Below are 15,379 nucleotides of genomic sequence, written 5' to 3' on the forward strand. Positions count from 1 at the left end.
TGATACTAATAGGAGGTCGGTTCGTGACGACAGCTTCATGTCTAATTGGCATGGTCGCAGATGACAATCCGCGAAATGCATGGAGGTTCTCGGGTCCACCGTTAACTTGCTGCCTTGAAGATCTACTACAGTTTTGGTGGATGCCTGATCTTGGAGTCCATCAACGCGCAGGCCTTCTTTCATGGCTGCCTGTGCCACATTGGTTAAGTATATGACGTCCTTCGATATCTCGATGTAAGTAACAAGTAAACATGTTAATCAGTCATGGCTTCAAGCGATATACACAAGCTCACAACGCTGGTCAAGAGGTACGTCTCGTAGTCTACGATCTTCGCTATAATGCCGGAATAAGTTAATAATGTATCATCTAGATTGGAGGCTGTGACATTGCGACTTGAAGACCTCTTCACTACTCCAGACACTATTAATTCAGCCACTACCAGCACGGAGTTGAAGACTGAACTACTCGACGTTATACATAGCTCGCTTGCATTCACAACGCGAAATCTTGAGCCTCAACCAACTCAGGACAATGCCCATGAATCGCTACCAGGATCAATCGAGAGATTTGACGAATTCCTTGATACTAGCGTAAGCAGATATGTACAACTAAGTAAAGAACTTGGTGGTGCAGTAGCCAGGCAGGCGCAAGGTGTCCATTTCAGTTTTCAAGAGCAACGCAAATTTCTCGTCACGGCTTCAAAGACTCCCAAACCCGATGCTACGGGTCTACAAAGAATGTTGCGCCCAACACACGATATCGCATCACAGGTCGTAGCAATCCAAGGGGCCTGTCGTGGCAACGTAGCATATAACCATCTGAGCTGCGTTGCCGATGGGATACCAGTACTGGGGTGGGTAGCGATCGAGATGAATGCATTCAGACACGTGGACAAGTTCCTCGATACCGTACAATACTTTGGCAACAAGGTGACTGCAGAGTTCAAGGACAAGTGAGTATTCATCTTGATGAAGTACCAATCATAAGAAAGATGCTGTCCTGACTCTGTTTAGAAATCCCAAACATTTGGAATGGGTCCAGTCATACTATCAGATCTTTCGCGCTCTTTCTGCTCTAATCAAGGAGCACTTTCGATCTGGAATTAGCTGGCGTATTGGCAGCTAGGATTATGTATACAAGGTTACCGAAGTCGTAGATGTCTTTACAGAGTCTGGATCACACTGAATCTGGTGGTGTACTATTTGCGGCCCCTGAACTTGGATAGGGCGTATGAGCCGAGCTGCGCCACGCGTGTGCCAACCAACAGTTCAGAATTCAGACATTAGTTATTAACTTAGCTAATCCCATATCTCTAATCCATGCTCTTCCGCATAAATAGCTCCTGCCGAAAGTTGATATAGAACTATGCTTTGACATAAACGTATCAACGACAATAGTGTACTCGCATTGAGAACAAACACCGGATCTGATCAAAGCTGAGATCATGTAATACCATCCAATTGAACAAAGGCCGAATAAATCGATCTGTGGTCCAACACTGCTCAACTTCCTTGAAGGAATTTAATGCCCCATTTTTGATTATTCACGACGGATAGCCTCTATCAGCTGTCGCGATTACCGGAACTAGGAAAACTTCGGCTCGGGCCCAATCTGGTCAAAGAAACTCGACTGACTGGAATGATGTTTAGAATTGTGTTATGAGAGCAGCCCGCCGGCAAATTGGCAGGCTTTAGTCGTCTCAGGGAGTTGTAATGGCATACGCTGAACGACTTCATAGCCCTAAATAGAAGTCTCCATGTATTCGGTTGTCTGACGCTGTTGTAGTTTCCGGGCTCACTAGATAGTCTTACGCGAATGGAGAAACTCGAGCAGTCCGAAGCACATTTGCCAGTTCTGATGGGGTCATTCTCACCAACCATGTAAGGAACGCTACAAAAACCCCTTCTGGGGAGCATTGAGAATCTAGACATATCAAAAGACTTCGATAGCAATAGGTGTACCCGTTAACCGAGTGGAAGGTGAGTTTCTACTGCAAGGTATGGGACCTCGGTCAAAATAAGGTCGTTAGCAGCAGACAATCTGCATCTTCATAGCGTGTCACTGGGTTGAAAAGACATGCGGTTCAGCCGAGGCAAGGGAAGGAGGTTGATGGGAGTTAGGACATTACGGGCCTGCATGCAATCGAAGAAATATGTGTATGGAGGCTGGTGCCGAGTTCAAACTAGATCTCCAGGACTAAAGACGGCTTCACAGTGGGCCAGTTCATAATAGAACGAACAGTGATTATCACTTCTTGCTAAGAAGCATTGCACATATATCTCGATCTAGGGTGGTTTCTGTGAGGACCTTAAAGGTGAGTGAAAGTGTCGGGACGATAACACATTGATTGAAACGGTATATATTACAATTTTACTTCTGCTTTACTTCTAAACATAGTGATAGTGGTGTTTGCCACCCCGTTGAACGCCATTCAAAGATCGCATTAGAAATCATAGTTCGTATGAACAATAGTCGACAGTATGGACGAAGGAGTAATAGGATTAAGAAGTCCTTTCAGTTCCTAAATATATCAGCACAAGTTCCGACGTTTGAGTTTTGTTATGGGCAATGTGCTTCGAGAAGCGTGTATGTGCATCCCTCTGTGTCCATGTGCTCCAAGCAATCTATTCCCGTCATAAAAGAAAGTGGGTATAATATGTGTACATCGTGTGCGGTCACCAATCGGCTTAAGCACCATCCCTTTATGACGCGTCAGGAATCGCATTTGAAAGACACATGACTATTGACATAGAAAGCAGACACGAAATAGGGGGTCGCAACCCAGATTAAGCAGAGGAAAGAGGGGGGGCCCCTTGGTACCAGAGAGACTGGGGGGACACGGAAGTAAGGAAAAGACAGGGAATACTCACAGCAAGGCCAATTCTAGGTCACCATGAATTCTTGCTTTTAGCGTGACCTCGATCTCAAGATTAAGATCTAACCTCAGCCTCAAAGTATCGCTCTTGCCCTTGTCACCACCACCTTGTTGACCACCGCCCAGAAGACCGCCACCGGCTACATTGCTAAGAGCGCCTGTTGCGCCACCCGCCAAGTTGCCTACAGTCTCACCGGGGTTACCTACGGGCAGCAAATCTTGTGCGCCGCCCAGGCCGCCGAGAGGACCGCCTTGTCCACCCTGCTGGTCCTGCTGCTTCGTCTTCTGGCCGCGGCGGCGCGAGGGCTTCGGGGCCTCTTCTTCTTCAGACAGGTCGGAATAATCAGATTCTGGCACCGGCGCGGGCTTGCGCGAAGCCTGACGGTTTTGCTGGCGACGGTTTGGCGCCCTTGAGCCTGCCCTTGAGCCTGATCTTGACGTCGACATATTGTTTGGGTTGATATGTATAAGAAAAATCAATCAATTGAGTCGCTGAATTATGGATGATGTGTGTACTGGATCAACTATGCATTGGGAGACGAGCTAGCGGGAAGCGCACTACGGTGGGTGAGAGTATTTACATAGAATCAAATTGAGTCTCGAAACAAGGCGAAAGACCGACAGCAGACTTCTGCTTGGGCATACGTCATAACGGTATGCCGAGCTCCAGCAGGTACAGAGAGGGAACCTGGTCTGAGACTGATTCGGGGTTGCCCCGGACCATACACATCGGGAGTGAGGAAATGTGGGTGGGCTGGGTGGGATGTCCTTGACGGCCGCCCATGGGCACGGAGTGGGAACACTCATCGAGCCCACTCACATTGTCCAAGTTTCCTTGCAAGTGTGGTGCAATCCTGCTGTGGGGTGGCTGGACTTACATCATACGCCACAAGGATGGTAGCCGCGAACAAGGGTAGGAAATCACCGATTGGGCCGGTGGAATCAGTATCCATACCAATTCATGTTACCATTCCCTGTTTCCAACGCTTGTGGATCAGGCGATAGAAGTCACTTGATGTATCGTTGCCTTCAGTGCTTTGTATCTAAGGGATTGTTTGGAACCCGAGTCAGTCCAACTCCTACGCTTGAACTATCAAAATAAGAAAAGCCAGACTACCACCCATTATTTGTCCCCACCAACCATTGTGCTACTTACACCCAGCTGAAGGTCACGGTGTAAGCTGATATCTAAAACTTTCAGCGGTGCGAGTTTCTGTTTAAGCATTTTCGTCTTGTCGTGATAGATGGACCAGGCGCCATCTGTACCCTCAACTGCTAGAAAATAAGGACACTCTTCTAATACAAGCCATTCTTCATCCTCGGACCAGTTGAAGGGACCGATGATATGTCCTGCCGTATCACTGCGGCTGCCATGACGTAGCTCCCCGGTCTCCTTCTGTGCATAGATCCAGTGGAGCGTTGGTGGATCAGCCGCTGCCATGGAGACAAGACCCTGATGCTTTTCATCAGATGGGTAAGGGAAGTAGAAACCGTTGAACTTGAAGCCAGATACGGGACGCGCGGGGTGATCCAAGTATAACTGCACAATGATTGAAATCAGTCCACCGAAAGAGGCGGTCCACCTGTGATATTCGGATGAATTACCTTGTTGTCTTTGAAAACGACGGCAGCTTCTTGTATCGGCGACTTGCCGTCAACGGAAAATTTTGCAGTGAGATTGAACTTGATCCGTTCTTTGGCCTGCTGATTCTGCTTCTTCTGAGCGTCGATAGCTTCTGCAACCCCAATCACGGTAGGTATGGAGTTTATCACGAGCAGGCCGAGAGTACTGAGTGCAAGAAGGGCCATGTGGTGTTGTATGGCGGCGAACGTGTGCCGCGAAACGCCGAATATGATCTTGAATAACAATGTACGATAACGATTGCGGTACTCACCACCTTATGGACACGAGCCTGGGCCCCAATTGAGTTCTGGCTTATGCGCTGAAACGTCGCTGGCAATTCGAAAGTGGCAAGACTTCGTACTCTGTTCAGACGAACCCCCCTAAAACAACCCAAAACAAGCTTCGACGCTGGGAGGCAGGGGTTTTTTTTTTTGCTGATGGTGTGGAGTAGGCTGCGAAGCGACGGTTTTTATAGCGTATGATCTCATAACAGTGCGTTGGCCTAGCTGTAGTGGGTATTTAATGTGACCTAGTGCACCGATGTACCGAAAAGTACTAGGCTTGTTGGCACCCATCGTCCGCTATACCCGGTCTCTCCAGGGTTGTATTGGATATACCTGGCATGGCGAGAAGCTGGGGGACCGTTATTACGGGAGGCATTGCGTCACAGTTTACGAGATTGGCAGAAGTCAGGATATCCTGATATTTAGGACCTTGTGCGTGTGAAATAAAACTTTGGGCGCCGCCGCTAGTGCTTGAGTAAAGTATATGGTATTTCTTATTGTCTTCAAGTCCATTGACCAAATCTGAACACATCGCCTTGGCATATTGACCCAATTGATATTTATCTTATCCTAAATCTCTAGCATTATGGCATCGACAGACGAAAGCCAGCAGAACAAACCGGAAGGGGAAGCCGGAGAGAACCAACAACAAGAAACAAATGACATCCCACAACAAGAACAAGCTGGCGAGGAGCAGAATGATAACAACGAGACCGAACAGCAGCAGGAAAGCAACGATGGTGTAGAGCAACAGGAGCAACAACAGCGAAAGGGTGACGACGAAGAGGCTCAAGAGAAGTCTGAGAAGACCGAAGACGGCCAAGACAGTCAGCAGGACCAGGACCAAGAGCAAACTGAGCAAGCCGAAGACAACAAGCCCTCGAACACAAACCGCTCGCCATCACCAAAGAAGGAGCAGTCGAAGAAGGAGCAGCCAAAGAAGCAGCGTGGCGAATCGAAGAAGCCACGCGGCGACTCTAAGCAGCGTGCCGAGCAGCGTGCCGAGTCTAGGCAGCGTGATGCATCGAAACAGCCAGATGTTGCAACCGACGAAAAGCCGCGGAGAAGACGTCGCAACGCCCCATCGTGGATGAGCGAGAACGAAAACGCCCCATCTAATGACAAGCAGGTGGCTCCTCGCCGCAAGAAGCGAGATCAGTCACAGTCACAGCAGCAACAGCAGCAGTATCAGCAACAGCAGCAAATGCAACAATACCAGCAGCAGCAGTTCCAGATGCAGCAACAGCAACAACAAATGCAGCAGCCGAAGGATGACGCCGGCAAGAACCCACTCAAGCTCCGATTGGACCTTAATTTGGAGATTGAGGTTACCTTGAAGGCTCGGATTCATGGTGACCTGACTCTTGCTCTCTTGTACGTATTAGACCTCTTGCATCTCTCTGTCCCCGACACCTGCCTTTGGCGCCTCTTGGAATTGCCGCTCCCCTCGTATGGATCTGTCACTAAGCGTTATTCTTGCATAGTGACATGGGTTAAGAGGTGAGCATGAAGCTGTCTTTTCCGACTGTGGCTATGTTCCTTTCAAGGAGGGGCAGTGCTACTGGTCTGCGTAGAGAAAGTATAGGCTTCGAAGCTGCTCCGAGGCGTCACAGGAAGACCCAAGGAGCAAGTAGCTAACGTCGCTTCGTTGACAACAGGGATGGCATCTAAGTTCGTTTGCCCCGGCCTCCAAGCTACTAGAGGTAGGAGGCTTGAAAGTGCATTTTGAAACTGCACCCGTGCCTGGTTCGGGTTAGTTTAGTTTTGGTATCGGTGAACGGTAATCTGAACATGTGTATGAGTATCATGATCAATCTTGTAAAGTACGTATAGATTTTCCAAATCTACTGTATATTAATTTAACGGCGTAGTGGTTTTTAGGGTTTCTGCTCTTCCGCTTTTTAAATGGCTGTTGTGACACATACCGTCACCTCGCTACATCGATTTCTTGGTTGGGGGAATTTGAAGCTGGTGCACCGAGTAAGCTCTATTCTAGGTAACGAATGCTTTGCTATAGCGCGAGACATACCTGCACTGAAAGCCCTGAAAACCATGGCATCGCACCAGCGACGCTTGCGTGGCAGTCTCCATGGAAGTCATGCCATACTTTCGCACTTCCGCACTTTCATCGATATGTGCTACTGTAAGATTCGAAGGCGTGAGTGAGGTTGGAATCAGGTTGTTTTACGCCACTTGAGGCGCTACAAGTGTGCTAGGAAGATGCTAGCTTAATGCATGCTAGCTGCTGGAAACCGTACTCCTGCAGGGGAGTTTTAGCCAAACGTCTGACCGTGAGCGGCACAAGGCCAAATGATTTATAGCATCGTTAGCTATAGTCTCGGGTAGCTACAGCGGCGAGCAATCGAGACTATAGTGCATAGGTACAAGTATATGGAATACACTCGACTTCGTCATTGCCTCCGTGTTCGCGAGTGTTTCATTGTCGATCCGACAAAGCCATACAGTCAATCTAGCATGCCATTGGCAATGTGAAGAATATGCGACGAGAATAGGTGCTGATACAAGCACCCAATCATCAATATTTAACAGTACACGCTGCCACAACTGAAAGCCGAGGTCCAATGGTGTCCATTTTCTACAGCTACAATGCCAGGAAGCGGGGTTCCAGTGAATTCACTTCTAGAAGCCAGACAGGCCAGACCACTTCGACTTCCCCTTCTTCTTTTCTTCTTCTTTTCTTTTCTTAAGAAACCAGAGACCTGATTGGTACCTCATCAGCAGTTTGAGTGTTGGGTTAAGACCACTTGAGATCTCCTTAACTTGCAGAGAATTGTAGCAGTCCGTCATAGCGATGCGTATATGACGCGCGTAAGAAAGGCTTTTTGTGTTTCTCGAAAGACTGATATGTAACAACAACCACTTGCCGCCAGTAACACAAACGCATGCGATCTCCTACTAACCTAGGTTAAGGTTAGTCTAGTTATCAAAGTTCCCTGCCTAGACGTAGGTCACTCGATTTGGTGGAACCTGCGGTGTCGTTCTGAACCTTCCCAGTGGTCCGACCTGCCGACATGCCCGAGACTCTCACTCATCTAGCATAACTTACCTTCGCAACACAATCGCGTGCCATGTACTCTAATAGTACTGAAACCACGAGATTGAGGTGGTACATGGTGTTCTTGGCGTCTTCTCGCTGCCCTGAGTCAAAAACGTGCTTGTTCCTAAACTACAATCCCCCGTTGATACTCCACAATTGATCGGCCCGCATGCTGTCGAACAGAGAGAAAAAAGGAAAAAAGAAGGGAAAAAAGAAAAAGGTTCTCACACTTTAGCGTTTTAAGATATGTCAGACTTGTCGCCGAGAACAAAAACAACCTTCCGATGCTGTCAAAGAACAAGCTGGTCACTGTGATCCACTTGAGGTAGCGCTATAACGGTCCACGGTACTCAAGCCCTCTGGGGTTATGCTCACACTGTGATGTAGTTCATCCGACCTGGAGCTTGGTGCCTGTAGCTTGGTGCCGGTAGTGCTCGCGATCAACACGACATGACATGACTAGCCGTGCAAGCAACGACGGGTTGTCGCGGAACATGCAGAACATGTAGAACATGAAGTATGATCAATGAGCACTGTCTTGAATAGCAAAGGCAGATTCATTACTACAACATCATGATTCAGCTGGGACGTTCTCGGCTCCCAGCGATACACTGGCAACATTCCCCAATGACCTGTGAGGTTGCTCGGAGCTGCCTTTGCATTGTCTATCGGACACCACCTTTACATTGTCTATCGAACACCACCGATCACTCAGAGGGCCAACAAAGTGATTTAATGTAAGTTTCGTACCATCGATTATTCTCGTAACTTTCGCGGAGTAAGTTGTGAGTCATTTCCATCACGCATGCCATTGTTATTCAGGGGTTGAGAAATGCGCAACAATGTGTTGCTGCTGAGATACCTCTCCTACCTTGGTCCACATGCACAGTTCACAACTCCACGGCATCGCGACTGATCGACCTTTCAGCCAATGGAAATTCGAAGCGACGCCTAGTGTCATCTTGTCTCTTCCCAGGGTGGACAACTTTCTGACGGTACACGCGAGGGCTTCTCAACTGCCACAATCTAGCCACACAAGAGGTGGTTCAAGATCTGTTGGAGAGCCAAAGACGACTCGTCGCTTGGGAACTGACCGCATCAGCGATCACACCCCTCCTTATTATGCACTATCAACGCCTATTGTAGCATGCATCTGAGCCGTGTCTTCTTACTGGATCATGTTGGAATGGGTGGACAAGTGCAGCGCTCATAGTTCGCTGAGCTAACTCAAGCATCCTTCTTTTTCGTTGACTAGCTCTTGTGAGCTATGACGCATATTTGAGGGTGCAACCACCCCTACAGTAACCATTGATAATGGGCCATAGATGAAGTTTCATCATCGCGTCGCACGTCGTGGCTTGCACTGTGAAGCTATACCTTGCACTAGACTGAGGTCATCATTGACGATATCCAACACGTTCAATACGTTTCAATCTGGCACGGGTGATTTCGCCTTTCCCGTGAATGATTCTTGACGAATCACAAATTAATCTCATTTGTAATATTGCGTTAGGTGTCTATTCGGTTTATTTCATCCTTCTCAACCTTAATCAAATTCGATACTTGGTCGCAAGCATGGCAGACACTGCAGGGCCCCAGACGCCCACCAAGAAGCTGTTCAAGGCTTCGAGCAAAACCCCGCCCGTGAGAAGGCAGCACAATCTCACCAAGACTCCTCAAAGTGCACCATCTAGCATCAAATCCTCGAGTCCAAGTCCAGCGCTGTTTGGGAAATCCTCTAAAATCTCTACGCCAAAAAGGAAAGTCTCATTGCCTGCGCCAATATCTCCATCGAAGCCTTCCAGCGACGATATCTTGAAGTCGACGTGTTTGGCGCCTTTTACCAGCAAACTCGACGTCGACGGTGACAAAATTCCTGATGCCGCTTCTGATACTACTGGGGACACTCCTGTAGGCTGGATAGACAATGATGTCCATGCACCAACCGACATGGCCAGTCGCAGCAATGGTGCCTCGAAAGCATTGTCCAGAGAATCGTCTGAGACCATGGCGGGTGCGGCAGGTGGATCGGCGAGTCGAGACTCCACAGAGCCAGGGTCCTTAGATGAGAAATTTGAAACCGTCACAGACGCGCCCGCGCAAGCCACAGAGCCGAAAGAGACTCTCGAGCAAGCTACTGACAAAAGCGCCAGCGTAGATGATGTTGCGCCAGCAACTCCTAGTAAGCCAACTGAAGATCAACAATCCGATGCAGCCAGTTCCACGGAAGACACAAACGATCCGATCGACCTCGCTCAATACTTTCTCGATGTGGGTAATCCTGAGATGAGCAAGTTTGTCAAAGCATTGATCGGACAAGACAACGAAGACGTATCTGCACCAACAGCATCCGGCGCGTTCGAGTCAGTAGAAGATAGCGCTCAGAACACCGCGCAGAAATTTCGCCACACCATCAGCAGTTCCTCTCAAAATTCCAAAGAAGAGTCTGAAAACCCATCTGCGGATTCTAGTGACCAATCCAAAGAAACCCCATTTAAGGACATTTCAGAGGATCAGCACCAGAAGCCTTCTTTAGGAAAGGAATCATCAGAACAGTCCGAAGACCCATCTGCTTCGAAGGACGACCCAGAAGATCAATCCACGAATTCAAACGATCGAACCGACAAACCTTCCACCGAGGACTACTCAGCAGAACGATCGGAGAAGCCCTCGCCTATCCCCAGGGACGACCTGCAAGACGGCATCGCCAAACCCTTAGCGAACGACGATTGCCCAGAGCACACCGAGAAGGTACCGGCGAAAGACGACCTGACGTTGAAGGACGGCCCTGGACCCAAATCCACGTCAGACGCGGACGTCGTCACTGAAGACACACAAGACGCTGAAAACGAAGCTGTAAACACCAAAAGCGGCGTTCCAGGCGTCTCGCAAAGCCCGGTAGAGAAGCTTCCCACGAGCGACAACTTGGTTTCAAAACCGACAGAGGAAAACCCCATAGGCGAAAGCCCAGAAGCTGAGAAACAAGATACCGCAGAAGAATCTCTAACTTTGTCAGAAAAGCCTGCTGACACTGTGAGTGGGTTTCCCGGCGTATCTAAAGATCCAGTCTTGGAGTTGCCGAACGACGACGAATTGGTCTCCCAACCTGCGAGTGAAACCACGATCGCCGCTGAAGACCCGCAGCATACCAGCGACACTAAAGAGAGCGCGGAAGATTCAGAGACTGTAGAAAAGTCAGATCCTGCGGAAGAGTTGGATACTGCAGAAACTTTAAAAGCTGTGGAAGAGTCAGAATTTGCCGAAGAGTCAAAGCTTGCTGTAGAGTCAAAACCTACTGAATCGTCAGAGCCCGTCAAAGCGTCAAACCCCGCGGAAGAGCCAGAGCCTGCAAGGGAAGTCGAGAAGACCGCAGAGAATTCACAACGTGCAACTGGAGCCGAGAATACAGCGCGATCCTCGCAGCCTGCTACAAGCAAAGGGACCGGAACTATTGGCGGCTTCCCGAACGTTTCGGAAAACCCAGTCGAGGAGCTTCCGAACGACGACGAGCTGGTCGCAGAACCGCCAAGCAAGACGCGAAGTGCGGTCGATAATACAGATATCTTCGCGACGGACGCGTCAGAGACTGTCGACGGCTTTCCAGACGTGTCGTGCGATCCGGTGGAAGAACTGCCAACGAACGACGATCTGGTGATTGGCGCCAAGGATAAGGTTGAAGCCAGCGAAGAAAGTTTGCAGCCAGCCTCATCCGGAGCACAGGATAAAACAAAATCAACAACTGGCGATATGCAGGGTAGAGAAGAACAACCCTCACCACAAACCATTGCAGATACGCAGAAAGCTGCTGAAGGTTCTGCAGGCCATAACATTGGCGTTCCTGACACCGAGAACATCACTCGAGGGAAGCACGTTACTTTTGAAAGTCCTGGTAAAGCCTTGGATGTGAAGGATTCCATTTCTACCCCAGAGAAGGGACCTGGAGATCAGGCGACAGATCCACAGGACGTTTCAGAAGAAATACTTGCGCAACGAGGCTCGCAGACATCTAGTCTTCCCGAAGAGGCCAGCAACGGTGACGTAGTGAGCAAGGCAAATAAAAAACCTTCGTCTCTCAAGAAGACCTCGACGTTCTCGGCGAGTGCGCCGGATTCTTCGAACTCGACTCAGGAATCCGAAGAACTAGCCGACGGTTCTGTAAGGAGTGCCATGGTAGGTGGAAAGGATGGCCTCGGTGCGAAGGCACCACGACAGCTTAATGCTTCGAACACTTCTAATCAACCTAGAGGTTCTACCGGCGGTGTTCAGGCAGAAGCAGACAATATGGGCAAGCCAGCACGGATAAACAGGCGCGTCGATATACCATTACCAAGGCCTGGTAATCCAAACCGCTCCAGATCACGTATGGATATGCCCGAGGTTGATAACCTGAAGACCACAGACGGCCTGAACAACGTAAACGATCTTGATGACCCACCAGAGGAGTTCTTAGATCCTTCTGTACATACGTCGCCGCAACGATCGGCGAACATTTCACCTATTCCCAGAATCCATGATATTTCTCCTATTTCAAGTCAACCTCCGCCAGACCTAGCATGTCTAGCCAGCGGATTGGGTGGCTTTAGTGTTGATGATGTCGGAAATATCGTGGACGAGACTGGAAAGGTTCTAGGTCACGCTACGGGCGACTTGCCATCTATGATCGGCAAGAAGGTTGCCAACAACGGTGAAATTTATGGCGACCGAGGCGAACTCATTGGATTTGTTACGGAAAACTTCACAGGCCACCCACCGCCGCCAGAATCGCCGAGGGAAGATTTGAAAGAAACCCCCCTCCCCAATGGTCTGAAGGTTGATAGGGAAGGAAATATTTTGGACAACTCTGGTAATATTGTCGGAAAGTTGAACAGGCCGTCGGGTGCATCGACTAAGGCTCTTGCGCCCCTTAACGGCGAGACAAAGGATGAGCCGAAGACCCAGACCGATGGAGAGAAAGAGAAGCCTAGAGCCAAGTTTGACGAAGGCAGCATTCCTGCTGACATCTTCTTGGACGTGAAATCTACACCTGACGGTATCCAACTGACGATCAGGATTCCAACCATCTTCAAACAGGAGACACAACAGACGACGGAATGAAGTTCAGCGACCACCCCAATCGCTGACATCTTTGTGGACTTGAAGTCTACAGTCTATGGCATCGAACTGATCATCAAGCTTCCCCCGGATGGAACTGAGTTAATATTCAACGTTCCTGCTCCATAAGGCAGGAGACAACCATATGATATCTGCAATTACACAAAGAGATTGGGGCGGTCAACACGACGCCATTCACTACGATATTACATTCAATTATTCGCCAACAACCAGGAAACAGTCTTACTAAAAGCTGCATGTACGATTGTGATGGGAAGGACGGGGTTGGATGATACTTTGCTTTGACTTGGCAAAATAGTGTTATGAGTTACAAGTCGTTAACCGATCAGTGAACCATTAGCGCAGTATATACCAAGGACGATAATTCTATTGCATACAATTTTCCACAGTCTAGTATCTGCACATGTCATTTAACGTTCACCATTGGCTTTGAGTTGGCAGGCAGCCCAGGATCTTGAGTTGTGGCTGACAAGCAGACAAGATATTCCTTTGAGTTTCGACTCCTAGCTCCAGGTAGGGTTGCTTCAATATGACAAAGTTGAAGTTACTAAGCGCTGCTGGAGATGTATCCAACCAAGCCAGCACCCGGTTCCACCTAAAATGCTCGAACGCCTCTACCAAGTGCATAGTAGAGACTGGCAGGCTGGTGCCGAAGTGCCACAACTTGTCAGCAACGTGGGAATCACGAACCAGTGCATCGAGAGTTCTGAATTGCATTTGTTCCCGCAAGGCGTGTTCTGCGCCATAGCTATACCATAAATGACGTTACATACCGCCGATCCCAGCCCTAGTGTGGCTTGAAATCGGCTGAAAAACAGGTTATGGGGTGTAGGGTTCGTGTGTCGGACAATCAAGGTGACGTGAAGTAGCAGGGCAAGCAGGCCCCGCACTATACTTCCGGCGAATGGCAGCTCGGCAGCTTCGGCTACATGACTGGCCTTGGAGAGTCTTCAGGCTTTCTTCTTCATTGTCAACGGCACAGGCTAGAGACCGCCGTCTCTGTTTAGACTCAGATCTAGCGACTGAGAAACTGAGCGGCCCCATCTTCCACACAACGCTCACGCAATGCTCGTCAAAACAAATCTCGCGCTAACTAGGGGAAAAAGATTCGGGGAAAACGATCCTCGTGCTTGGAGACGCTGCACTCCGATCAAATCGATGCCAAGCAACAATCTTGTAGCGAGATGGACCCTCGCAAACACCCTTGCAAATGCCCACCCTTGTCAACTCGCAACTTTATTAAGGTGGGTGGGTACTGCTAGTGGTGTGGCTCCGGTGGGTGGCTGATGCAATCCAGACGCCTGCCAAGTTTTCATACCTGCCTTTTCCATGTCGTGTAAGTCCAGACTCACGTTCTGACACCAGGTATGCAGGGAAGTCTGTGATTTTTCTCCAGATCACAAACGGCCTTGATCCCAGGCAACTCCAAACGATCGAGATCCACACTCGCACCATCCTATGGCGTCGGATATTGGAAGACAGTGCCGTGGCAGCGTGGCTAGAGCGGCAGCTTGTGGCATAGAATCTTGTTTTCGCTTGCTCGTTCTGGCCGCGGCCCCCCAATCAGGCGACATGCGTCTCTGTTGCTTTCCGTCAACTGCGCGTCTGCCCGCATGTACCGCTGAGCAGTTTGCATAACTTTCTTCCAAACCCGTCACAGTCTACTGTGTGAACATACCAAGTATTAGACAAAACCGGGGAACGACGGCGTGGACCCCGGGTCCTTGTCGTGTTGTGGGTGTATGAAACTGATCTGCAATAGTACACAGTTCAGGCCTGGGCCTAGAAACATGCACTATGTAGCCGCATGTGTGGCTTGACCTCATCAGCAGGCAAGCGGGCGCTTTCCCGCCATTGCTCCCTGACTGCTACCCTCCTTCATGACGTTCAGCTTCATATACTAACATAATGCAACCCGGGTATGACGTCGAAAGAGGAGTTGCAAGAAGGGTCTTAGCCCAAGAAGCAAGCAGACAGAAAGGGGAATAAGCTCATGAGTGGCTCGAGTCATCGATTCTCTCATCATAACCAATCATACCAATGTATGAACCCGTCAAGGATAGGCAAGCTCTCCTGGAGAAAGAGCCTGATGTGACGTAAGTACTGGAGCTCTCCATCCCAGGAGCTCAATTTCCTTGTCTTGAGACATCATGAAATCACAAATGCCATTGCTATCGTGTTCCTCATAAATACATATTTCCTACTCACGCCTTTTGAGTTTCTACTCTACTGATTATTCATATGACCAACACTGTAAAACAGACCGTGGTAACAAGTAAACCTACCACTACACAAATAAAGACCGAAATCACAACAGACCTACCAGATACCCTTGCCCCATTACAAGATACCCTTACCTCTTATCTCCATTCCGTGTATACCAACAGAACCGCCATCATGAGCTCACAAGTCGGAAGTGCAACAA

At 49.2% G+C, this 15,379-nt stretch overlaps 6 protein-coding genes across 6 annotated transcripts; 3 read left to right on the forward strand and 3 right to left on the reverse strand.

The window, feature by feature from the left end:
- The first annotated feature begins 250 nt into the window (after positions 1 to 250).
- On the forward strand, positions 251 to 1,575 carry BKA67DRAFT_587111 (adenylate cyclase-associated CAP). Its single transcript, XM_046104299.1, has 3 exons — positions 251 to 308; positions 372 to 953; positions 1,015 to 1,575. The coding sequence occupies exons 1-3, from the start codon at positions 265 to 267 to the stop codon at positions 1,124 to 1,126; spliced, it is 738 nt and encodes a 245-aa protein (XP_045951693.1). The 5' UTR covers positions 251 to 264; the 3' UTR covers positions 1,127 to 1,575.
- A 1,229-nt stretch (positions 1,576 to 2,804) lies between these two features.
- On the reverse strand, positions 2,805 to 3,661 carry BKA67DRAFT_130213 (uncharacterized protein). The gene has a single exon (XM_046094995.1). The coding sequence runs from the start codon at positions 3,321 to 3,323 to the stop codon at positions 2,868 to 2,870; it is 456 nt and encodes a 151-aa protein (XP_045951694.1). The 5' UTR covers positions 3,324 to 3,661; the 3' UTR covers positions 2,805 to 2,867.
- A 180-nt stretch (positions 3,662 to 3,841) lies between these two features.
- BKA67DRAFT_130292 (uncharacterized protein) lies at positions 3,842 to 4,921 on the reverse strand. The gene is made up of 2 exons (XM_046094996.1): positions 4,482 to 4,921; positions 3,842 to 4,416 (listed from the first exon to the last, which is right to left on the reverse strand). The coding sequence occupies exons 1-2, from the start codon at positions 4,683 to 4,685 to the stop codon at positions 4,000 to 4,002; spliced, it is 621 nt and encodes a 206-aa protein (XP_045951695.1). The 5' UTR covers positions 4,686 to 4,921; the 3' UTR covers positions 3,842 to 3,999.
- Positions 4,922 to 5,290: 369 nt separating this feature from the next.
- BKA67DRAFT_130345 (uncharacterized protein) lies at positions 5,291 to 6,548 on the forward strand. The gene is made up of 2 exons (XM_046094997.1): positions 5,291 to 6,158; positions 6,443 to 6,548. The coding sequence occupies exons 1-2, from the start codon at positions 5,371 to 5,373 to the stop codon at positions 6,453 to 6,455; spliced, it is 801 nt and encodes a 266-aa protein (XP_045951696.1). The 5' UTR covers positions 5,291 to 5,370; the 3' UTR covers positions 6,456 to 6,548.
- Positions 6,549 to 9,417: 2,869 nt separating this feature from the next.
- Positions 9,418 to 12,936, forward strand: BKA67DRAFT_665020 (uncharacterized protein; the record flags this gene model as incomplete). Its single annotated transcript, XM_046108481.1, has 1 exon — positions 9,418 to 12,936. One exon carries the CDS (start codon positions 9,418 to 9,420, stop codon positions 12,934 to 12,936), a length of 3,519 nt encoding a protein of 1,172 aa, XP_045951697.1.
- A 1,160-nt stretch (positions 12,937 to 14,096) lies between these two features.
- Positions 14,097 to 14,512, reverse strand: BKA67DRAFT_130496 (uncharacterized protein). The gene has a single exon (XM_046094998.1). The coding sequence runs from the start codon at positions 14,407 to 14,409 to the stop codon at positions 14,194 to 14,196; it is 216 nt and encodes a 71-aa protein (XP_045951698.1). The 5' UTR covers positions 14,410 to 14,512; the 3' UTR covers positions 14,097 to 14,193.
- Positions 14,513 to 15,379: the final 867 nt, after the last annotated feature.

The sequence above is a fragment of the Truncatella angustata genome (genome assembly GCF_020726525.1).
Source record: "Truncatella angustata strain MPI-SDFR-AT-0073 chromosome Unknown BKA67scaffold_12, whole genome shotgun sequence".
NCBI lineage: Eukaryota > Fungi > Ascomycota > Sordariomycetes > Amphisphaeriales > Sporocadaceae > Truncatella > Truncatella angustata.